This window comes from Lissotriton helveticus, chromosome 8 (genome assembly GCF_964261635.1).
Source record: "Lissotriton helveticus chromosome 8, aLisHel1.1, whole genome shotgun sequence".
Lineage (NCBI taxonomy): Eukaryota > Metazoa > Chordata > Amphibia > Caudata > Salamandridae > Lissotriton > Lissotriton helveticus.
In genome coordinates, this window is record NC_136069.1 from 1,713,568,495 (window position 1) to 1,713,586,519 (window position 18,025).

Consider the following 18,025-nt stretch of genomic DNA (forward strand, 5'->3'; position numbering starts at 1 on the left):
GTCCTCCAAGAACAACAGCAGATCGTCCGCATACAAGGAAATATAGTGCGGGATTCCTCCACACATAAGACCACTATATGCTTTCCCCGTCCTAGCGTGGGTCGCTAGAGGCTCAATCGCCAGCACGAACAGCAGGGGCGAAAGCGAACACCCCTGCCTTGTTCCTCTCTGTACCGGATACTCTGAGGATATGACCGAACCCAGTCGCACCCTGGCTGTCGCCAAGGAGTACAAGACCTTCGTCCAATGCCTAAACTGCTCACCTAAGCCGAATTTCTCCAGCACCCTATCGAGGTACTCCCATTCCAGGCTATCGAACGCCTTCTCTATGTCTACTGACAACACGGCCGGCATCATGCCCACTTCCAGGTCGCTCCCCAATACACGTATGAAGCGGCGGATATTAATCGAGGTATTCCTAGTCGGAATGAACCCTGCTTGGTCCTCATGGACTTGAGCAGTCATGTGGGGAAGCAGCCTCGTGGCTAATATGCGGCTCAAAATGTTATAGTCCACCGTCAACATAGACAGTGGTCTGTAGGAGGTCACATCACTACTCTCCCTCCCGGGCTTCAATAAGGGGACTACCAGCGCTTCTCTCATAGACTGTGGGAGATGGCCCTGCTCAGCCGATTTGTTGTACACCTCTAATAAGCGGGGCGCTAGGATATCTATGTATTTTACATACAATTCTATAGGGAGTCCATCCACTCCTGGGGTCTTATTCTTAGCCATTTGCTTGATCGCCCTCTTAACCTCGGCCAAAGTTATTTCCCGTCCCAGAGTCTTAGCATCCTCCTTATCTAACTGTGGAGGCTGAATCCCCGCTAGGTAGCCCTCCATATCCGGCCCTTCCGGCTCCAGGTGACCTTGATACAGTGTCGTGTAATAGCTCAAGAAGCGCGAGAGGATCGCAGTCTGGGAATAGACCATTTCTCCCGTTTCCATTCGCATGTTCAGAACCGGGCACCCTCCTGATACCGGGGTCGCTAATCTCGCTAAAAGCGTGCCCACCGTGTCCCCCTCAGCGTGGACCTTCACTTTATATTGTCATCATAGCTCCGCAATCTCTCCGTCTCTGTCGCTACAAGTTCTTTAGCCGCTAATAGCTGCTCCTGCAGTTCCCTCCGCTCTGGCATCTGCTTCTCCACTTCCCTCAGTGCCTCCTCTGCTTTTGCCACATCGGCCAGTACCACTTGAATGTTTGCTAATGCACAACCCTCTCACCACCACTTTAAACGCGTCCCACTCTATTCCCCTGGTAGACGCTGTCTCCTTATTCACTGCGAAATAGCGTTCAATGCCATCTCGAATTTCTGAGCTGAAGACCTGATCTCCAGGGTGTCCGGATGCAATCGCCATGCGGGGATTGCGACCCCTGCTTGCTGCCATTGAAAGGTCACCAGCTGAGGATTGTGATCGGAGATGGTCCTAGCCAAGTACTCAGAGCGCGTTGCCAGAGAAGCCAATGTGTGGCCACATAAGATAGTATCAATTCTTACATGCAGCTCGTGGAGCGAGGAAAAGAAAGAATAGTCCCTATCCCCGGGGTGGTGCCCCCTCCATATGTCAGTCAGCCCCACCTGTCTTGCCAACCTGCCCTCTGCTTCGCTATCTTACGGAAGAGGGAATCAACCAGTGGTGGGTGCGACCTGTCCAATGTTATATCAGTGACCGAATTAAAATCTCCGCCCATTATCACATGACCGGCCAGAAAATGTGCCAATGTCCCCGAGATCTTGTTGAAGAATCGGGGCTGATCCGTGTTCAGGGCATAGATACTACAGAGCACCACATCCCTTCCATACAATCTCCCCTCAACCGCATATGCCTGCCCTCTGGGTCCATGACACTATTCGTAGCCTGAAAAGGAATCCCCGCCCTTACCCATACCAAGACCCCCCTGGCAAACGCTGTGTAGGCTGTGCCAAACACCTGGCCCCGCCATCGCTTCTGCAACGCAGTACATTCCTGTTTGGTAAGATGGGTCTCTTGGAGTAACGCTATCTGAATTCCACGTCTCACCAAATATGCATGCACCTTGTGTGCCTGGACATAGTATGCAATCCACGTACGTTCCATGTTATACATTTCAATTCAGGAAATGTCCCTATTGCAAGAGTACCTCAGCATCTCCTCCTCCCAACTTCGCCAGCCCACACCAGGACCATTTAACCTTAAACCCACAACTCTCCGAAAAACACCGAGTACCCTCCCCCCCAGAACAGGACCCAATAACACATTATCAGTCCCCATCCAAACTTCCGCAACAAAGCACACAATTCTATCCTGCAGTACCCACTACAGGTGGCCTTAAGGGCTATGGAAAGGTGGTCCAGCCCGACAGGTGGCAGCCCTCGTCCTAGCCCCCGGCCCCTCAATCCCCCGCATTAATAAGGTACAGCTATAATGTTCACAATTGTTACCAAGTACACCAGCGATCCCCAATCCAGTTCTCCAGCAGCTGCCCTCGTGAGGTTTGGTGTAATTTACAGATCATCAGCTGTTCTGGGCGTTACCTCCGGGCCCTTGGTGCTGTCTGTGTCTGAGAATTCGGGACCTGAGTGTCTTTTGTCATCGTCGGAGTCCGTTCCCCTAGTCGAGTTCTCTTTCTGCGATCCAGTTATTGCCGCCGTCGCCGCCAGAGCCTCTTGTTTGTCCGCCGCTAGTTGTGCGAGCGGTAAGGCTTGTCGGGTCCTGTTTTTCTTGCGGAGACCTTGCGATTGGCGCATCCGCGGCAGCCTAGGCAGCCTAGGCTGCCCTCCGTCTCCCTTGCCCCTACGATCCGTGCCTGCCCTATACGATTCGAGCCAGGACCAAGCGTCCTCGGGCGTCAGGAAAAACTGTGTTAAACCATCCATGATCACCCTTAATTTTGCAGGGAATAGCAGCGAATATTGGACCCCCTCGTCCCTAAGCTCTTTTTTGACAGCCAAGTACGAGGCCCTGCGCCTCTGTATCTCTTGAGTGTAATCCAGGAAAATTGTGACAGTGCTGTTCTCCACCTTGAAAGGCCCAGTGGAGCGTGCATTCTGAATCAGAAGATCCCTATGCTTATAATGAAGGACCCTGGCCACCACAAGCCGGGGAGGGCGGCCCGACAGGGGCGGTTTGGCCGGAACCCTGTGCGCCCTCTCCAGCGTAAAGAAAGAGGATAGACCATCTGGAGCAACCTGCGTTTTGAACCAGTTCTCCAGATACATTATCATGTCCGTTCCCTCTATTTTCTCGGGCAGGCCCACCACCCGTACGTTGTTACGCCGATTGCGACTTTCGGAATCCTCTGCCCTCTTCTCCAGAGTCGCCAGGCGTTGTAACGCGTCTTCCAGTTTACGTTCCACCGTCACCACTGCCGGCTTCAAGTCTTGTATGACCGATTCAGTTTCTTTAACCCTGTCCGCCAGTTTTGAGTGGTCCGCCCTTAGGAGCCCCAGCCCCGTTGCCACTTGTGTTATGTCCTGGTGCAGGGATTCCTTCGTTGCCGCTATATCTTCCAGGATTTTATCAAGGCGCTCAGTCAGCCTTTTTTCAGAGAGCGTGCCCTCTGTGTCCTCACCGCCATCTCGTCCTGCCCCGCAGCGCCCTCTGTTTTGTTTTTAGGTTTCATCTTGACTAATGAGGTGGACCACTATTCCACAGGCGGGGAACCTCCTGTTCAGCTACACCGCTGCCAACGTCGTCGTGGGTCACCGTGGGAGCAGGGGGCAACCCTTCGGGATCACAAATCACCTGCCCGTGCCCTTCAGAGGGCCACTGCACTCCAGAAGACGTACTCACAGCCTAGAGCACCTGCTAGATGCCCCCTACCAACCACAGGCATGAGCAAGATTTCCCCCAGCGTGCGGGATCCTCATCGCACCACGCGCTGCTTTCCAGGGCCCCAGCTACCTCTCCGCCTGCTGTCACCACTTCAACTAGTAGCCCTTCTCGCAGAGCCTGAGCGCCGGGTAGAGATCCAGCAAAAGTCACATGGTCCAGTGGGACCCGTGGCATCCAAAGCAGCTGCCGGCCGAATTCCCCACGGGGGACACGGCGTCTCGTGCCCTCCTCACCCCTCCCGCTATGGTCAGGTAGGTACTTCCCCAACCTCGCCTCAGTTCTCTGGCAGGCCATGCTATTGAGTTTTCCACCATGCAGCTTCGCCGTCCGTGTGCTCCCGGACCCCGGCTGCGAAGCGCTACGTGCCTGCCCCCGCCCCCACCTCCGCAGCGCCGGTCCCAGGCCCGTGCTGCTCCACTCACCAGGGGCTTCAGAGCAATCCAGTCACCAGCCGCAGACCCTCAGGTCCGGCTCGCAGGGCACCCGTCGTTCTCTCCGTCGTTCCCGATAGGCCAGGTTGCAGAGTCTCCCAGCCGGCTCAACAGCGATCGCAGGCCGCCCGCCCACTCACCACGGCTCCACAGAGGATGTACAGCACGTGAACCGCCACACTTGTCCCGCAGGGAAAGCTCTTGTTTGCCGCCGGACGGCACCACACCATTAGTCCTCCTGGGAACTGGCGCCACACAATGCCACTAATGCGGGCCCTCCGATCATTCCGCCCGCCGGGCGCCATGTTGGATGTCCCGGGTGATGCACCCAATCTCCGCCTCCAGGTCTGACGTCCGCACCCGCAGATATTGGCGGTACCCTCGCAGCATAATGCATAGATCATGCGCTGCTCGCCGTCAGCAGTCGTGCTCCGGAGGTGTAGGCACCCAAAGCGATCAGGGTATCGCGTCCCGGCCTCAGCTACCGATCACTGCCGCCATTTTGCTGCACCTTCCTTGGGTCTATCGGCCAGATCATCCGCAGCCGGAGCACCTCGGGACCTGCAAAGATCACTGCAGCTGGCCGGTATGTTTCCTTGGCCGTTCCGACACTCGATTCCGTGATTTCAGCCGCACCATAGGCAGATTTTCAGGATAAAGGGCGGGATCAGACCAGGAGCTAGCTGCTCATGCCGTCTCCACCATCGGCGCCCAAGCCACGCCCCCTATGTAACTGCTGATCTATGTTGCTACTCTTAAAATATCTATTAGTGGCTATCTATTAGTGGCACTTCTGAAGAAGGTGCTGATGAAATAGCGATGCTTCTTCTATAAAGTTTTTTGATTGCATGCGTTGAAGGCCTTCCTGCTTTTGTATGACAGAAGATTATTGTCGAAGCTGCCCATCTCGAAATTTAATGTTTTGTCACAAGAAACCTTTAAGTGGTGCAAAGAATGATATTAGAAGCTGATTGGATTTCTTGTTTGTTTAGTTCTTTCTTAATAAAATGTCAGACACCTTCTAACATCCAGTGAGTGGAGAGTTCTTTCTGCTAGACTTGTCAGATTTGGAAACAATGTCTCAAGGACGTCTGGTTCATTGAGGTGAAATTTAGTTGGTACTTTGGGTATAAGTTTGAGATCAGTCCTTAACCTGACCCTGCCTTTAGAATATTGCAGGAAAGGCTTTATGTTGGTAAAGAACAAGTGACTTACCTTTGCAAATGCCTTATCTGGTACAGACTTTGTCTATCCGCACATTCCTTACCTTAGAATTTCCACAGGTGTCAGGATGGATCCGGAAGATTTTCGAGCAGTACCCCTGTGCAGCAGTAGGTGGTGTCATTCTACTCACGTCGGCTTCACTGGAAATGATGTGCGCAGTACCTATATAGGCACCACCTCACTGCACTGACGTCAGTTACTTTCTTAACTTTCCAAGCCAGGAGCGGAGAGCCACAGTGAAAACTGAACAATAAGGCCCTGAAAAGGGTGTCCCTTACACCTTAACCAGTTTGCATGGAGGATGGAAGGATTGGTAAAGTATTTGGGGCTAGATAGAGTCTCCACCAGATAGGGAGTTACGATAGGTAAGTAACTTGTTAATCTGATAGAGACTCCTAGCCACAGATTCCTGACCTTAGAATAGGTATGCAAGAAATACCTCACGGGAGATGGTCTGCAAACCCACTTAGATAGAAAAGTTGAGCAGGACTGAATGAGCGATGTGCCTATCACGACTGAACTGATTGTGCAAGCAGTCATGTTTTGTGTATCAATGCAGTGAGCTCCACATCGCCACCTGACAGATGTCCAGGAGAGGAATGCTCAGCGCTAACGCAGTGGTGGCAGCTTTGGCTCTGGTGATGTGAGCCCTCAAGCCCTCGGGGGGGTTTCTTTTCCATTGCGTCACAGATCTTAATGCACTGGACAATCCATCATGAGATGGTCTGCTTCTGCACATCCCTCCCTTTTTTGGCTCAGCCATAGTCCATGAAGAGTTGATCATCCAACGGGAATACTTTTGTGCGATCAAGATAGAACAACAACACTCTTTTTGGGCGAGACAGTGAAGTCTCGCCTCCTCCTTTGAAGAATGAAGCAAAGCAAAGAAGGTAAGCAGGGAAATGCTCTGGCCTACATGGAAGGGAGTGACAACCTTCAGAAGGAAGGGCGCACATGTCCAAGGAGCTGTAGGGAGGATGGCCGCTAAAAGGGCAGTCCTAATGGTGAGCATCAGAAGATGGCAGTTGTGCAAAGATTAGAAGGCACTCACATCAAGAAAGTGAGAACAAGTTTGTGGTCCCATGGAGGCATGATAAATGGTGTGGGGGAAACATGTGGTACAGACTTTTAAGGAACCTGGCTACAACAGTAAATTTGAAAAGAGAACGTTGTTCTGGCAACTGCAGGAATGCAGAGAGTGCTGAAAGATACCTTTGACAGTGCCAACAGCAGAGCACTGCCGAGCCAAAGAAAGGGCAAACAAAAGGACATTGGATAAAGGTGCAGAAAGGGGTTCAACTGTGAGGTAGGCACACCATAACACAAACTTATACAAATTGGCAGACATATGCGGGCTTGGTGGAGGGACGCCTGACTACCCAAAACACATCACAGACTTCAGACGGAAGGTCAACTGTTGCCACTCAATCTCCACGCATGTCGTGGGAGAGGAAGCAGACTTGGAGCGGGACCCTGCCCTCTTGCTGCAACAGAAGATCCTCCAGAAGAGGCAACCTGACTGGAGGACCGCTGGTCATAATCAACAGCCAGGATACCAGACTCAGGCCCAATCAGGAGCCACAAGAATGACTTAGGCCTGTTCATTCCTGATTTTCTTGAGAACTCGGGACAGGAGTGGTATTGGTGGAAAGGCATACATTAGGCTGGAGCTCCATTCGAGACAAAAAGCGTCTCAGAATGAGAGCCGATTTGGAAACTCCAGCACACAAACCTGCTGACATTGCGCATTCTTAGCTGTGGCAAATAGGCCTGGGTGGATTTTGCAGAGTTTTACTCCATGGAACTCGGCAAAGTGACAGAAAAACACTCCGTACTCCGCAGAGTTCAGCCAGCGGCGTAGTATGTTAAGTTGTGCTGCTTGCACTGATTTTAAGCGCCGCGAGTTTGTCCTGCACTCAAAATCAGCACAAAATGCACTCCACGTCACACTGAAGGGCGCTGCTGCTTTCTGCCGCTCAAGTAGACATTCTACTTGAGTGTCAGCTTCCTCAATGCGAGCCGATAAGGTGAGAGCACTCCTTGAGGCAGATTTCTCAAAGCGAGTCCTCTCAACCTGCCGCAACTGCCCGCATTGAGAAATCTCTCCGAGAGGAGGTCCAACATCATTTTGTCTCGTGAGTGCTCACAAATTACAATTGATGAGCTGTGCAAGGGAAAAAAGTACACTCTGTATCGCTTCACAGAGTTTTGAGGAATTCTTCGCCATCCCCTAGTGGCAAACAGATTTAACCAAGGCTCTCCACATTTCTGAAAGAGACCTTTCATCACCTCTGGATGGAGACACCATTTGTAATCCACTAGGCATCTTCAGCTGAGTTTGTACGCACTGGCGTACAGAGATACGACCAGATGCTGAACTGACCAAGGAAATGCCCTGACATTCCAGGCAATTCCAGAGGCTCGTGGCTTCTTGACCCAAGGTCCATGACCTCACCCCACCCCATTTGGTGCAGTACCAAATGGCGGTGGGCTTTCCATGAAGACATGCACCAGCCTTCCCTTGATCAAAGGAAGAATGGCTTTTAAAGCCAAGTGATTTGCCAGAAGTTCATATAGGCTGATTTGGAACTCAGACTCCACCGGAGACCAGAGCTCCCTGATCTCCACCTCTCAGAGATGGCTGCCCCAGCCCAGGAATGACGCATCTGTCACTACTGTTAGATGTGTTTCGGGAAGGGAGAGGGGTGGGACACTGACCCAGTGCAGTTTGTTCACCATCACTGCAGGTATTTTGCAGTTCCCTTAGAGTTCTAGGCCATGACAGAAAAGTTCCCCTGATGGTGAGCCCACTTGAATTTCAGGTTCCACTGCAGAGCCTGCATACACCAGCAGACATTTGTCACCAGCAGGATGATGGAAACCATGAAGCTCAACATTCTAGAGCTCAGTTTCACCGAAATCCAGGATAAAGGCTGAAACATCTGAATCATAGCCCAAAAATCCTGGACTTGTTGCTGGGGAAGATAGGCCCAAACCTGCACTGTTTCCAGAACTGTGCAGATAAAAGTGAGCATCTGAGAGAGAGTCAGGTCTGACCTAAGCATGTTCATAGTGAACCCCAGCGAGTGCAGGAGGTCTGCAGTAGTCTGAAGGTGACTGGCAAGATCCTGGGGAGAGCCCGCCTTCAACAGTCAGTCATCGAGGTAGTGGGAGACTGAAATCTCCAACCTCCCCAAACAAGCTGTGACCACTGGCATCATCTTGGTGAACGCACAAGGGTTGCTGGTAAGGCTGAAAGATAGCACAGCAAACTGAGAGTGCTGCTGGTCACTGTGACCCGTGAGTAGCATCTGTGTGCCGGCAGGACGGGGATGTTGAAATATATATCTTGTAAGTCAATCGATACCATCCAGTCTTACAGGTCCAGGGCAGACAAAACTTGGATGAGCCTGAGCATTTTGAACTACTCTTTTTTCAGGAAGAGGCTAAGAAGGTGCAGGTTCAGAATAGGACAAAGTCCTCTTTCCTTCTTTCACATCATAAAGTAGTGGAAATAACAACTAAGACCTACTTCTGATACAGGCACCCTCTCTATGGCTCCCTTGCCAAGAGAACCTGCACTTCTTTACAGAGCAACACATAATTTTGAGTAGCATCTGTGGGGCTTGATATGTGACTCCATCTTATCTGTTTGTAGCTCCTGTTTCATTAAAAAGATATTGCACTGGGAATAGCCAAGAAACTGAGGAGCTTGTCTTCTTGGATGGTAAGCAAGATTACCTTCCCTGTGTTTGATGGATGGAATGTGTTGGAATAAGTGATAGATCCTTCCTTTTGTAGGCTGTATTTGAATGTAAATATTTTAAATTGTGGTCATGACTTGCAATAATGAATGGATTCATGTAGGCCATATTTGTGTACATTGCAGCCCTGAAGAAGCCCAGATATGGGCGAAACGAGTTGGCTGTATTCAAGTACTCCAATGAATATGAAATAAAGGATCAAATAATGAAAGATAATCTCTCGTTTCTTCTGTCTATGCCTGGCAATTTTGCCGTCATTTCAGTGTATGCTGGTCTGGTTGCCTCTCAGATCTTTGTGAAGACTGATTTGCATATGGCTGGGTCTGAACTGGGGTGGCGAAGTGAGCTAAAGAACGATGATGGATTCAACCCAGATCTGTGACTGGGGGGTGAGTGTTTATAAAGTTTCACCAGTCTGCACATCATCTCTTTGTGTCTGCTTAGTTCGCCCAAAGATGGCAGGGTATGTACAGACGTGGGTCCTTTGCTCACTTTGCCACTGGATTGAAGCTATCCTAGCTGATGAGGAATGTTATCCTGAAACCGGTGCCCGAATGTTTGTTTCCAGTCCAGGGAAGACCTGATTTGGCAGTTTGGGCTTGACTCTTCCTGTGAGGAACAGGGTCAAGACTGATTTTCATATGGCTGGGTCTGAACTAGGGTGGCAAAGTGAGCTAAAGAATGGTGATGGATTCAACCCAGATCTGTGACCAGGGGTGAGTGCCTAAAAAGTTTCAGCGCTCCGTACATCATCTCCTTGTGTTTGCTTTGTTCACCCTAAGCTGGCTGGGTATGCCCAGACGTGTGTCCCTTACTCACTTGGCCACTGGAATCAAGCAAGCCTGGCTGATGAGGGGTGCTATCCTGAAACCTTTTCCAGGATGTGTGTTTCCGGGTCAGGGAAGACATGGCTTGGCAGTTTGGGCTGGACTGTTCCCATGAGGTACAGGGTCAAGACAGATTTGACTATGGCTGGGTCTGAACTGGGGTGGCGAAGTGAGTTAAAGAACGATGATAGATTCAACCCAGATCTGTGACTGGAGGTGACTGTCTGAAAAGTGTCAGCGCTCCGTCCATCATCTCCTTGTGTTTGCTCACTTAGGTAGGAAGGCAGCTGAAGACTTATATTCATTAGTCTACGCAGGATATTACTAGAGCACGTTCCTCAAGTAGCCTGACTGAAGACAAGACTAGGGGTTGGGGGTAGAAGATAACTTCCTCCTACTTATCCACACCTAATGTGTTTTGGTAGGATGAGTGAAATTGCATGAGTTTCACTTTACAAGTGCATATGCAACCCTAGGGATGTACGTTGTTCAAACGCATGCTTTTACCACGCATGCTGTTACAACGCAAGTTTTACCACGCAAGCCATTACAACACATTGCTTTGGGTGGTGCTGGATAGTGAATAGTTTAATTTACTATTCCAACTCCAGTCCCCGTGAATAGTAGTGTAGGTGTTGGATAGTAAATTAAACTATTACTTATCCTAAAGCGCCCCCCAGTGCAATGCATTGTAATGTTTTTTGTGGTAAAGCCTGCGTTGTAAAAGCACTGCGTGGTAAAAGTTGCGTTGAAAAGGATGTTCCCCGCAACCCTGGACTGCTGCATGAATGCTCTGAGTGGGCCTTGAACATCCGCATCCTGCTTTATGTTACTCGCCTCATCATAACAAGTTTGACACGTTTCATGTTTCTCTTCCCTCTGGTACAGATGTGTTGCCACCCATTTCCGGTACTGCTAATATACCAGAGGGGGGACTGCATTTGGGACATCTTACACTGGAGATGCCCTTTACCACAGACTCTTCGTAGTCTCCTATTAAGACAGATCATGATGTGCTAACAGGCCAGAGTACTACACCGTACCCTGTGCCGGTCATTCAATCAGAGGATCTGGGCATTATAAGGGGCTAGGATAACCTTCTGAATCCAAGACACAGACCTGCCGTTTTGTTGCCGGCCAACTAGGTGAGGGGTTCACCCCCTGTATCCACATGCAGCTCCTTCGACTTCTAATTAATACTTTGGTCTCTGTCATTCAACAGCCGCCAACAGTCCCTGTAACTTTTTAATGATCAGTAAAACGGAAGGGAAGAATGAAGTCAATTTGTTTTTATAGGCACAGACGCCCTGTCTAGTATGTTTTTATAAAACTAGTTTAAAGAGATCATTTTTATGAGCCCTCGGAACCAGTGATGTTTTGAAACAGGAGGAAGTGATGTGTGGGTACCACAGATATCATCTCCCACTTATGACACCTACTGACTCTGACTTTCAAGAGAGTCTCAGAAAGTGAGACAGCAACCCAGACTATTGTATGCATGTCCAAGGCTGTTGTTCATGTGCTGTGTTTGATGGTTCTTCTGTGGGATGCAGCAGTTGTCATCTTTTGTCTTCTCCTTTCAGGCTGGATGCACGCTGGCTATCCCAGCATGGCCCACACAGACTCCGCTAAAGAGTTGACTAACTTTGATTTAATTAGTGGAGGGATCTGGGGTCCCATCCACGAGATGGGTCATAATCAGCAGTGCTGGGGCTGGAACATCAGTCCGAACACCACGGAGGCCACCTGCAACCTTTGGTCAGTCTACGTGAGCGAGAAGGTGCTGGGAATCCAGAGGAGCCGAGCTCATGGAGACCTTCACCCAGAGTGCCGAGAGAAGCACATCAAGAACTACCTCGAGAAAGGAGCCAAGCTGGCGGACTGGACTTTATGGGCCGCTCTGGAGATGTATCTGCAGGTGAGCCTTGAGGGGAAATGGGTGAAATCCCATGGTTTCTGCAGTCTGTTGAGGAGCAGCAATAATGGAGTGATCTCAGAATAACCCTCTTGGTAATCTTTGGCGTCCATGACAATCCTCTCCTAACGCTTCACTCACAGGTCACTTCCGCTCAACAAACTCAGCTCAGCTGCGATCCCTACACACATAGGACCAACAGTCCGTAGTACTACACTCCCCTCTTACAATCAGATCAAACAGGTGTCAAAGACAACTAGGGAATTGTTCTAGTTTTTCTTAGAAGTCATGAAGCCAGAGACGGCCAAAGATACCCGAGTTTCTTAGATCAGTGGTGTGAAAAATTGATGTCCTTCTTTGAAAACAGGATCCAGGAGATAAAGCAAGGATTTCAGTGAATGTGGAGTTATCATCCTACACTTGGACAGAGTCTTCAAATATTCTGCCTTTTTGCAGTTTTAAGCCCTCGACAAGTGAGTGAAGCAGTCAACAAACTGAAACCCGAGTGTTCTAGTCAGGACCTGCAAGGACAAAACAATGAAGGATAGCTTCTGATAACCTACCTGAGCTAGGAAGCACCATGTAGGCTTCACTACAGCAATACATGGTACCCACGGTACCTCCGCTCTATCACACTATAATAATTGAACAAAACATTAACAACCAATGGGATTCAGTGATTTATAAAGTCACCTTTAACCTCCCCTTTTAATACATGATCGGGAAGTAGAGGTTGCTTGACAACAAGAGATCAAAGAGTCCAAGTCAACTCAGCAGGACAGAAAATCTGGGCTGAGACCAGGAAAAGGGATGGAAAGTGGAATTGCTGGCATTAGTGAAGATCTGTTGTTCTCCCGTGTTGAGGACCACTTAGAAATCTGAATCCTCTTTGAACTGGGCAGGGATCTCTGCTCTGGAACAAGATTGCACTGTTGACATTCTTTCAGGTCAAGTGCTGTCTTCTTCTTGTCGACCGGGAAAGGCATCAGGTGTGGGGTTCCACAGGGCTGCTCTCTGTCTCCTCTTCTGTTCAATATAAACAGGTGACTGCTGGACAAGTGGACTTTTCAATATCCATCACCCCTTTGTAGATATTATTCACCTTTATATGAGTGGGTAGATACTGTGACAATATCATAGCTTGACTAAAGCACATTTGCAATGTATCTAGAAGAAATATCCCTGCCTGGTTTGATCAAACACGGACATCTTCTGACTTGGAGATCCCTTCCATGGCAGACGTACCTTCGTCTGGATGTAGGAATTATGGGTCACATTGGCCGCTGCAGAGCAGTAAAACCAAAGCAGAAACACCAGCTTCATCTCATGCTGCTTCTGCTGCTGCATTGTTCTCAGTGCATTGAACTTTATCAGTGCCCTGATGTTGTTAAAGGTCTATAGAAATATATTGAAAATCAAACAACCAGAATGTTTCAGATTTTATTGAAAAGTCACAGTGGACAGTCAGTTTATGCTCTGGGAGCCTTGCTTTGGACAGCGGTGAACCGAATTTTGTAGAACCTACCTTGTCTGGCAACTTAAAGAAACCTAAAATCTCTCTTTAGTACCCAACAATAGTCAATCATGGACATTGACTCATTCAAGAAGTAGGGTGGGCACTCAACAAGTAGTACCCCCGGTTCTGTAGGCAATCCATGAGAAGCTAGACCTTCATGAAACAAATAACTAAGTTCATGCATTAAACAGGAAGGGTCAAGCTCTCCTGGTTAATTCTGATCGCCCCACCATGGGTCAAACTCTAGTTATTGCCAGTCTGGATGGGGTCAATGCTGTTCTCTCCAGCTTCACTTCTTGCTTCGCCTTTAAAGGCTGAGCATCAGTCAGCAGCTCAGCGAGTATTGTTTGGCTGGTGGTTCCACAGACATTGTTCTCTGTACCAATTTAGGTGTCTGGCCCGCCCTGTATGATCTTGTTTGTCTTCCAAATAGGTCTGTCTCTCACCTTCCACTGTGTGCTGCACCATCAGTCCTGCATACAATGTTGTTGATACCAAGATTGAATTTGAAATATTAACTTTTTGAAATATTTTTCTCTTTGGCTCATGGTTCAGTCTATTATTAGTTGGTTCTAATTGTTTTTGAATGAATCATAGGAAACCATTGTTTCTAGTTTTCATTAATGAAATGTCAAGTGGGTGTGGCTTCTCAAGCAAGCAAGATGGCTGCATAGTGCAGAGCTCTGTGACCTCACCCAGCTCAAATATGAACAATTGGATTTTTAAGGTGGAACTGCACTTACGATACTCCCTGTTGCAGCTGTGATCCTTGTGATGCAGTGTCAGCTAGCTGGAGGGCTCTGGGCTGCACTCTAATGCTGAGGTCTGTACCTAAGTGATGGCTGCAGATTAGGCCTATGTGGTTGAAAGGGGCCCCCAGGGAACCACACTGAGAACACAGGCCAGTATGACCCAAACATATTCGCCCAGGGGTAACCTTGTTCCCACAACTGGTCTGGGCCCTCTCAACGAATTGTACTGTTTTAATATGTTAATATGTTAATATGTTACAATAGTTTATATAGCGTTCAGCTGCCCCAGAAAGGGGCGTCCCAGCGTTTTGCAACAGAAAAATGACTGACTTCAGAGAAAGAGGTAGAGCATGGAACAAGCAGGCTTAGTTTCGGGGTAAAAAGGTGGGTTTTGACAGCCCTTCTGAAATCCAAAAGGTTTTCCCGTTCGCCTATATGTGCCAGCAGGGAGTTCCACAGTGTAGCCGCTAGAAAGACAAAGGAACGTCCTTCCGCTTGGCAGCGCTTGATCCGGGGTATCTTGACCAAATGTTGGCCAGCAGAATGCAGCACACGGGTCAGAGCATACGGGGTGAGAAGATTGCAGAGCATTTTAGGGGTGGCAAGTTTAAAAATTTTGAAGGACAGGCAGAGTGTCTTAAACTGGATACGCTGAGCCATAGGGAGCCAATGGAGTCTCCGGATGGTATCAGAGATAGAACAGAATTGAGGAAGGCCTACTAAAGTGGGGTACCAATGGTCCCCCCATAGATCAACGTTCTTTCCAACCAGTATGTTTGGGTCCTGCCCAGTCTTTGCCGCTCACTGGGGCCGCCCACAATCCACAGTATCTGCGGATCAGCAGAATGGGCGATGGCCTCGCATTGGGCATCCTCCTTAGTACTGCACCCTGAAGCAGCCGCAGGCTCTGAGTGTGGCAGTAGAGTGAAGTGCGCCACTGATGAGCGACAAGAAGGTGACCACATACTCCTTTTACATTGGCTAGTTGGTTAAGAAATTCAATCACCACACCCCCTAGCCATATTAAGACTCCGAGACTCAGTGACTCTTTGGAAGCCCTTGCACCCCATGTGCCATCCAGTTTCTTGGTGATAAATGAAGAGTAGCATCAAAATACTTAATGGTGTGAAAGCTGCTGATGCCTCTTATGGTGTGTTCTTTCTTCACAGCACTGTGCAGTCAGCTGTGAACCCTGGTCCATCTCCAGAGAGGTTTTGGAAGTGGTAATCATGCATCCACCTGTGTCATCTTTGAGCTATGTTTGGAGGAACTGAGAGTTAGAGACTTTCATCCATGTCTTTAGTCTATGTCAGGGGGTCTCTCTGACATTATACATGCAATGTGCAGGAAATGACAGGCAGGATGAAAGACCTTCTCCTGCTCCATACGGAAGGTCTGGAGCTCCCTTCTTCCCAGATGTATGTCACACCCTCTTTTACTTCCAGAAGGAACTGAAGATTGTTCTCATCCAGCAGCACCTTACGGCTAGGTCAACCTTCCCAACTGTAGGGCCACCTTGGCAAATAGCCTCACAAGAGGTTCCCTTTCTCTGTGCTATGTTAGTTGAAAGTGCCCTATGTCTCTTTTGGTCTTCTGTCTTCCTACTTACATATCTCTTCATACAAATCAAATCTGCAAGCCTCTGTAGTGCTCTGTTGCTTTAAATTTAGGATTGTAACTTTGAAATACCCAGAGTGCATACAACCCTGTTGAGTCATGATCTGAGGACTGCCGGATTCTCACTCTCCCCTAGTTATAGTCATTGTTTTGCCTTTGTGTATTAAAAATAAAATACAATCTTTTGTCTCCCAGCTTCAGATTTCCGAGCTGTAGGGCACTTCTGCAAATATACCCACCTAGAAATCCACTTTATCTACTCTGTTATTTTCAAATCTTTCTTTTCATGTATTTCCAATTGAAAAACCTCTGGAACACTATGTTGCTCCGTAACTAGGTTTGTGCTCTATAAATGCCTGGAATGCCAGAAACCGGTCCTCGGAAGCTTGTTTCCGGTCCACTCGGGTGGCAGAGTGGGCTAAAGAATGGTGATGGATTAAACCCAGATCTTTTGACTGGGTGTGAGTGTTTGATTGATTCCGATGCTCCGTCCATCACAACCCCCTTTTGTACCGCTTTTGGCCGCCATAAGTGTGGCGGGGTATGCTCAGACGTGAGTACCTTGCTCACTTTGCCACTGGATTCAAGCAAGCCGGACTGAAGACGGCTGGAATGCCAGAAACCGGTCCCCGGAAGCTTGTTTCCGGTCCAGGGAAGACATGGCTTGGCAGTTCGGGCAGGACTGTTCCCATGAGGCACAGGGTCAGACTGATTCGCATATGGCCGTGTCTGAACTGGGGTGGCAGAGTGGGCTAAAGAACGGTGATGGATTAAACCCAGATCTTTTGACTGGGTGTGAGTGTTTGATTGATTCAGATGCTCCGTCCATCACCACCCCCTTTTGAACCCCAACACTGTTGAGTCATGATCTGAAGACTGATTGGTTCTCGCTCTCTGCTTCCTATAGTTATTGTTCTGCCTTTGTGTGTTTTAAAAGTACTGCCTCTTGTCTCCCAGCTGCAGGAAGCCTTTGGTTGGGCTCCCTTTATCCAGCTCTTCTCCGAATACCAGAAATTGACTGACATCAAAGATGAAAACACCTACAAGATGAATCTGTGGGCAGAAAAGTTCTCCAATCAGGTTAAGAAGAATTTGGCCCCATTTTTCAAGATGTGGGGCTGGCCGATCAAAGACAGCGTCTCTGCAAAGCTGTCTTCACTGCCGGAGTGGGAGGAGAACCCGATGAAGAAATTTGTTGAAAGTCACTAAATATGGAAACACACAATCCCACTCCACAGTGACTTCAAGATATCAACGTGACCTAGCAACTTCTTTAATGACTGCATCATAATCAATGTGATTTCATATATTCCTACTGTGTGCATGTGTGTTGTGTCCACCTTACGACAGCCTCCAGTCCTGAGCTTTTCACTTACAAATCATTGATTTCAGTGTGTTTGTCTAATAAGTTCAATGAAAGCAAAACAAGACTACAGCAACTAGAATGATGTAAGTGATCAAATGATGGTCTTCGACAGTAAACAGTGTCTGTAATGCCCTGGAGGGAGTAGGTTCCCTCATACATGTGTGAGTTCAGTATACATGTGTTGTGAGGTAGGATCTTTGGGAGTGGTGCACGATACCAACATCAGAGTAGAAACTGTGTGGTGGCCATGTGTTCAACCAGTTTGCGAGAGTTTGGGACTGAGGCAACATTAGAGACTGATTAACTGATTTATATGCATAGTGCTGGATAGATGTATGTTCAGATCGATCGATGTACAGTCAGATAGAGCAATGTAAGTTCAGATAGACCGATATACGTTCAGATAGATCGATGTAAGTTCAGCTAGATCAATGAATGTTGATAGATAGATTTAAATTCAGATAGATCGATGCAAGTTTATATAGATCGATGTACATTCAGATAGATCGATGTAAGTTCAGATAGATCGATGTACATTCAGATAGATCAACGTAAGTTCAGATAGACCGATGTACGTTCAGATAGATCGATGAACGTTCAGATAGATCGATGTAAATTCAGATAGATCGATGTCCATTCAGATAGATCGATGTAAGCTCAGACGCATGCACCATCTGCTTGCTGAAGATCATGCCTCGGTGGGACTTGAAACCTTGGAATCCCATTGATTCGCTCCTTCAAAGCTTCCAACGCTTGCTTTGGAAAAACCTTCGGGGCAGATTTACTACCATTTT

At 48.6% G+C, this 18,025-nt stretch overlaps 1 protein-coding gene across 1 annotated transcript in view; it reads left to right on the top strand.

The window, feature by feature from the left end:
• Positions 1–17,074, top strand: part of LOC144774145 (TRPM8 channel-associated factor 2-like) — a 92,193-nt gene extending 75,119 nt beyond the window's left edge. The window contains 2 exon segments of the mRNA XM_078659164.1: positions 11,649–11,983; positions 16,823–17,074. Of these exon segments, the coding sequence (XP_078515290.1) occupies positions 11,649–11,983; positions 16,823–17,074 (587 nt within the window).
• Positions 17,075–18,025: the final 951 nt, after the last annotated feature.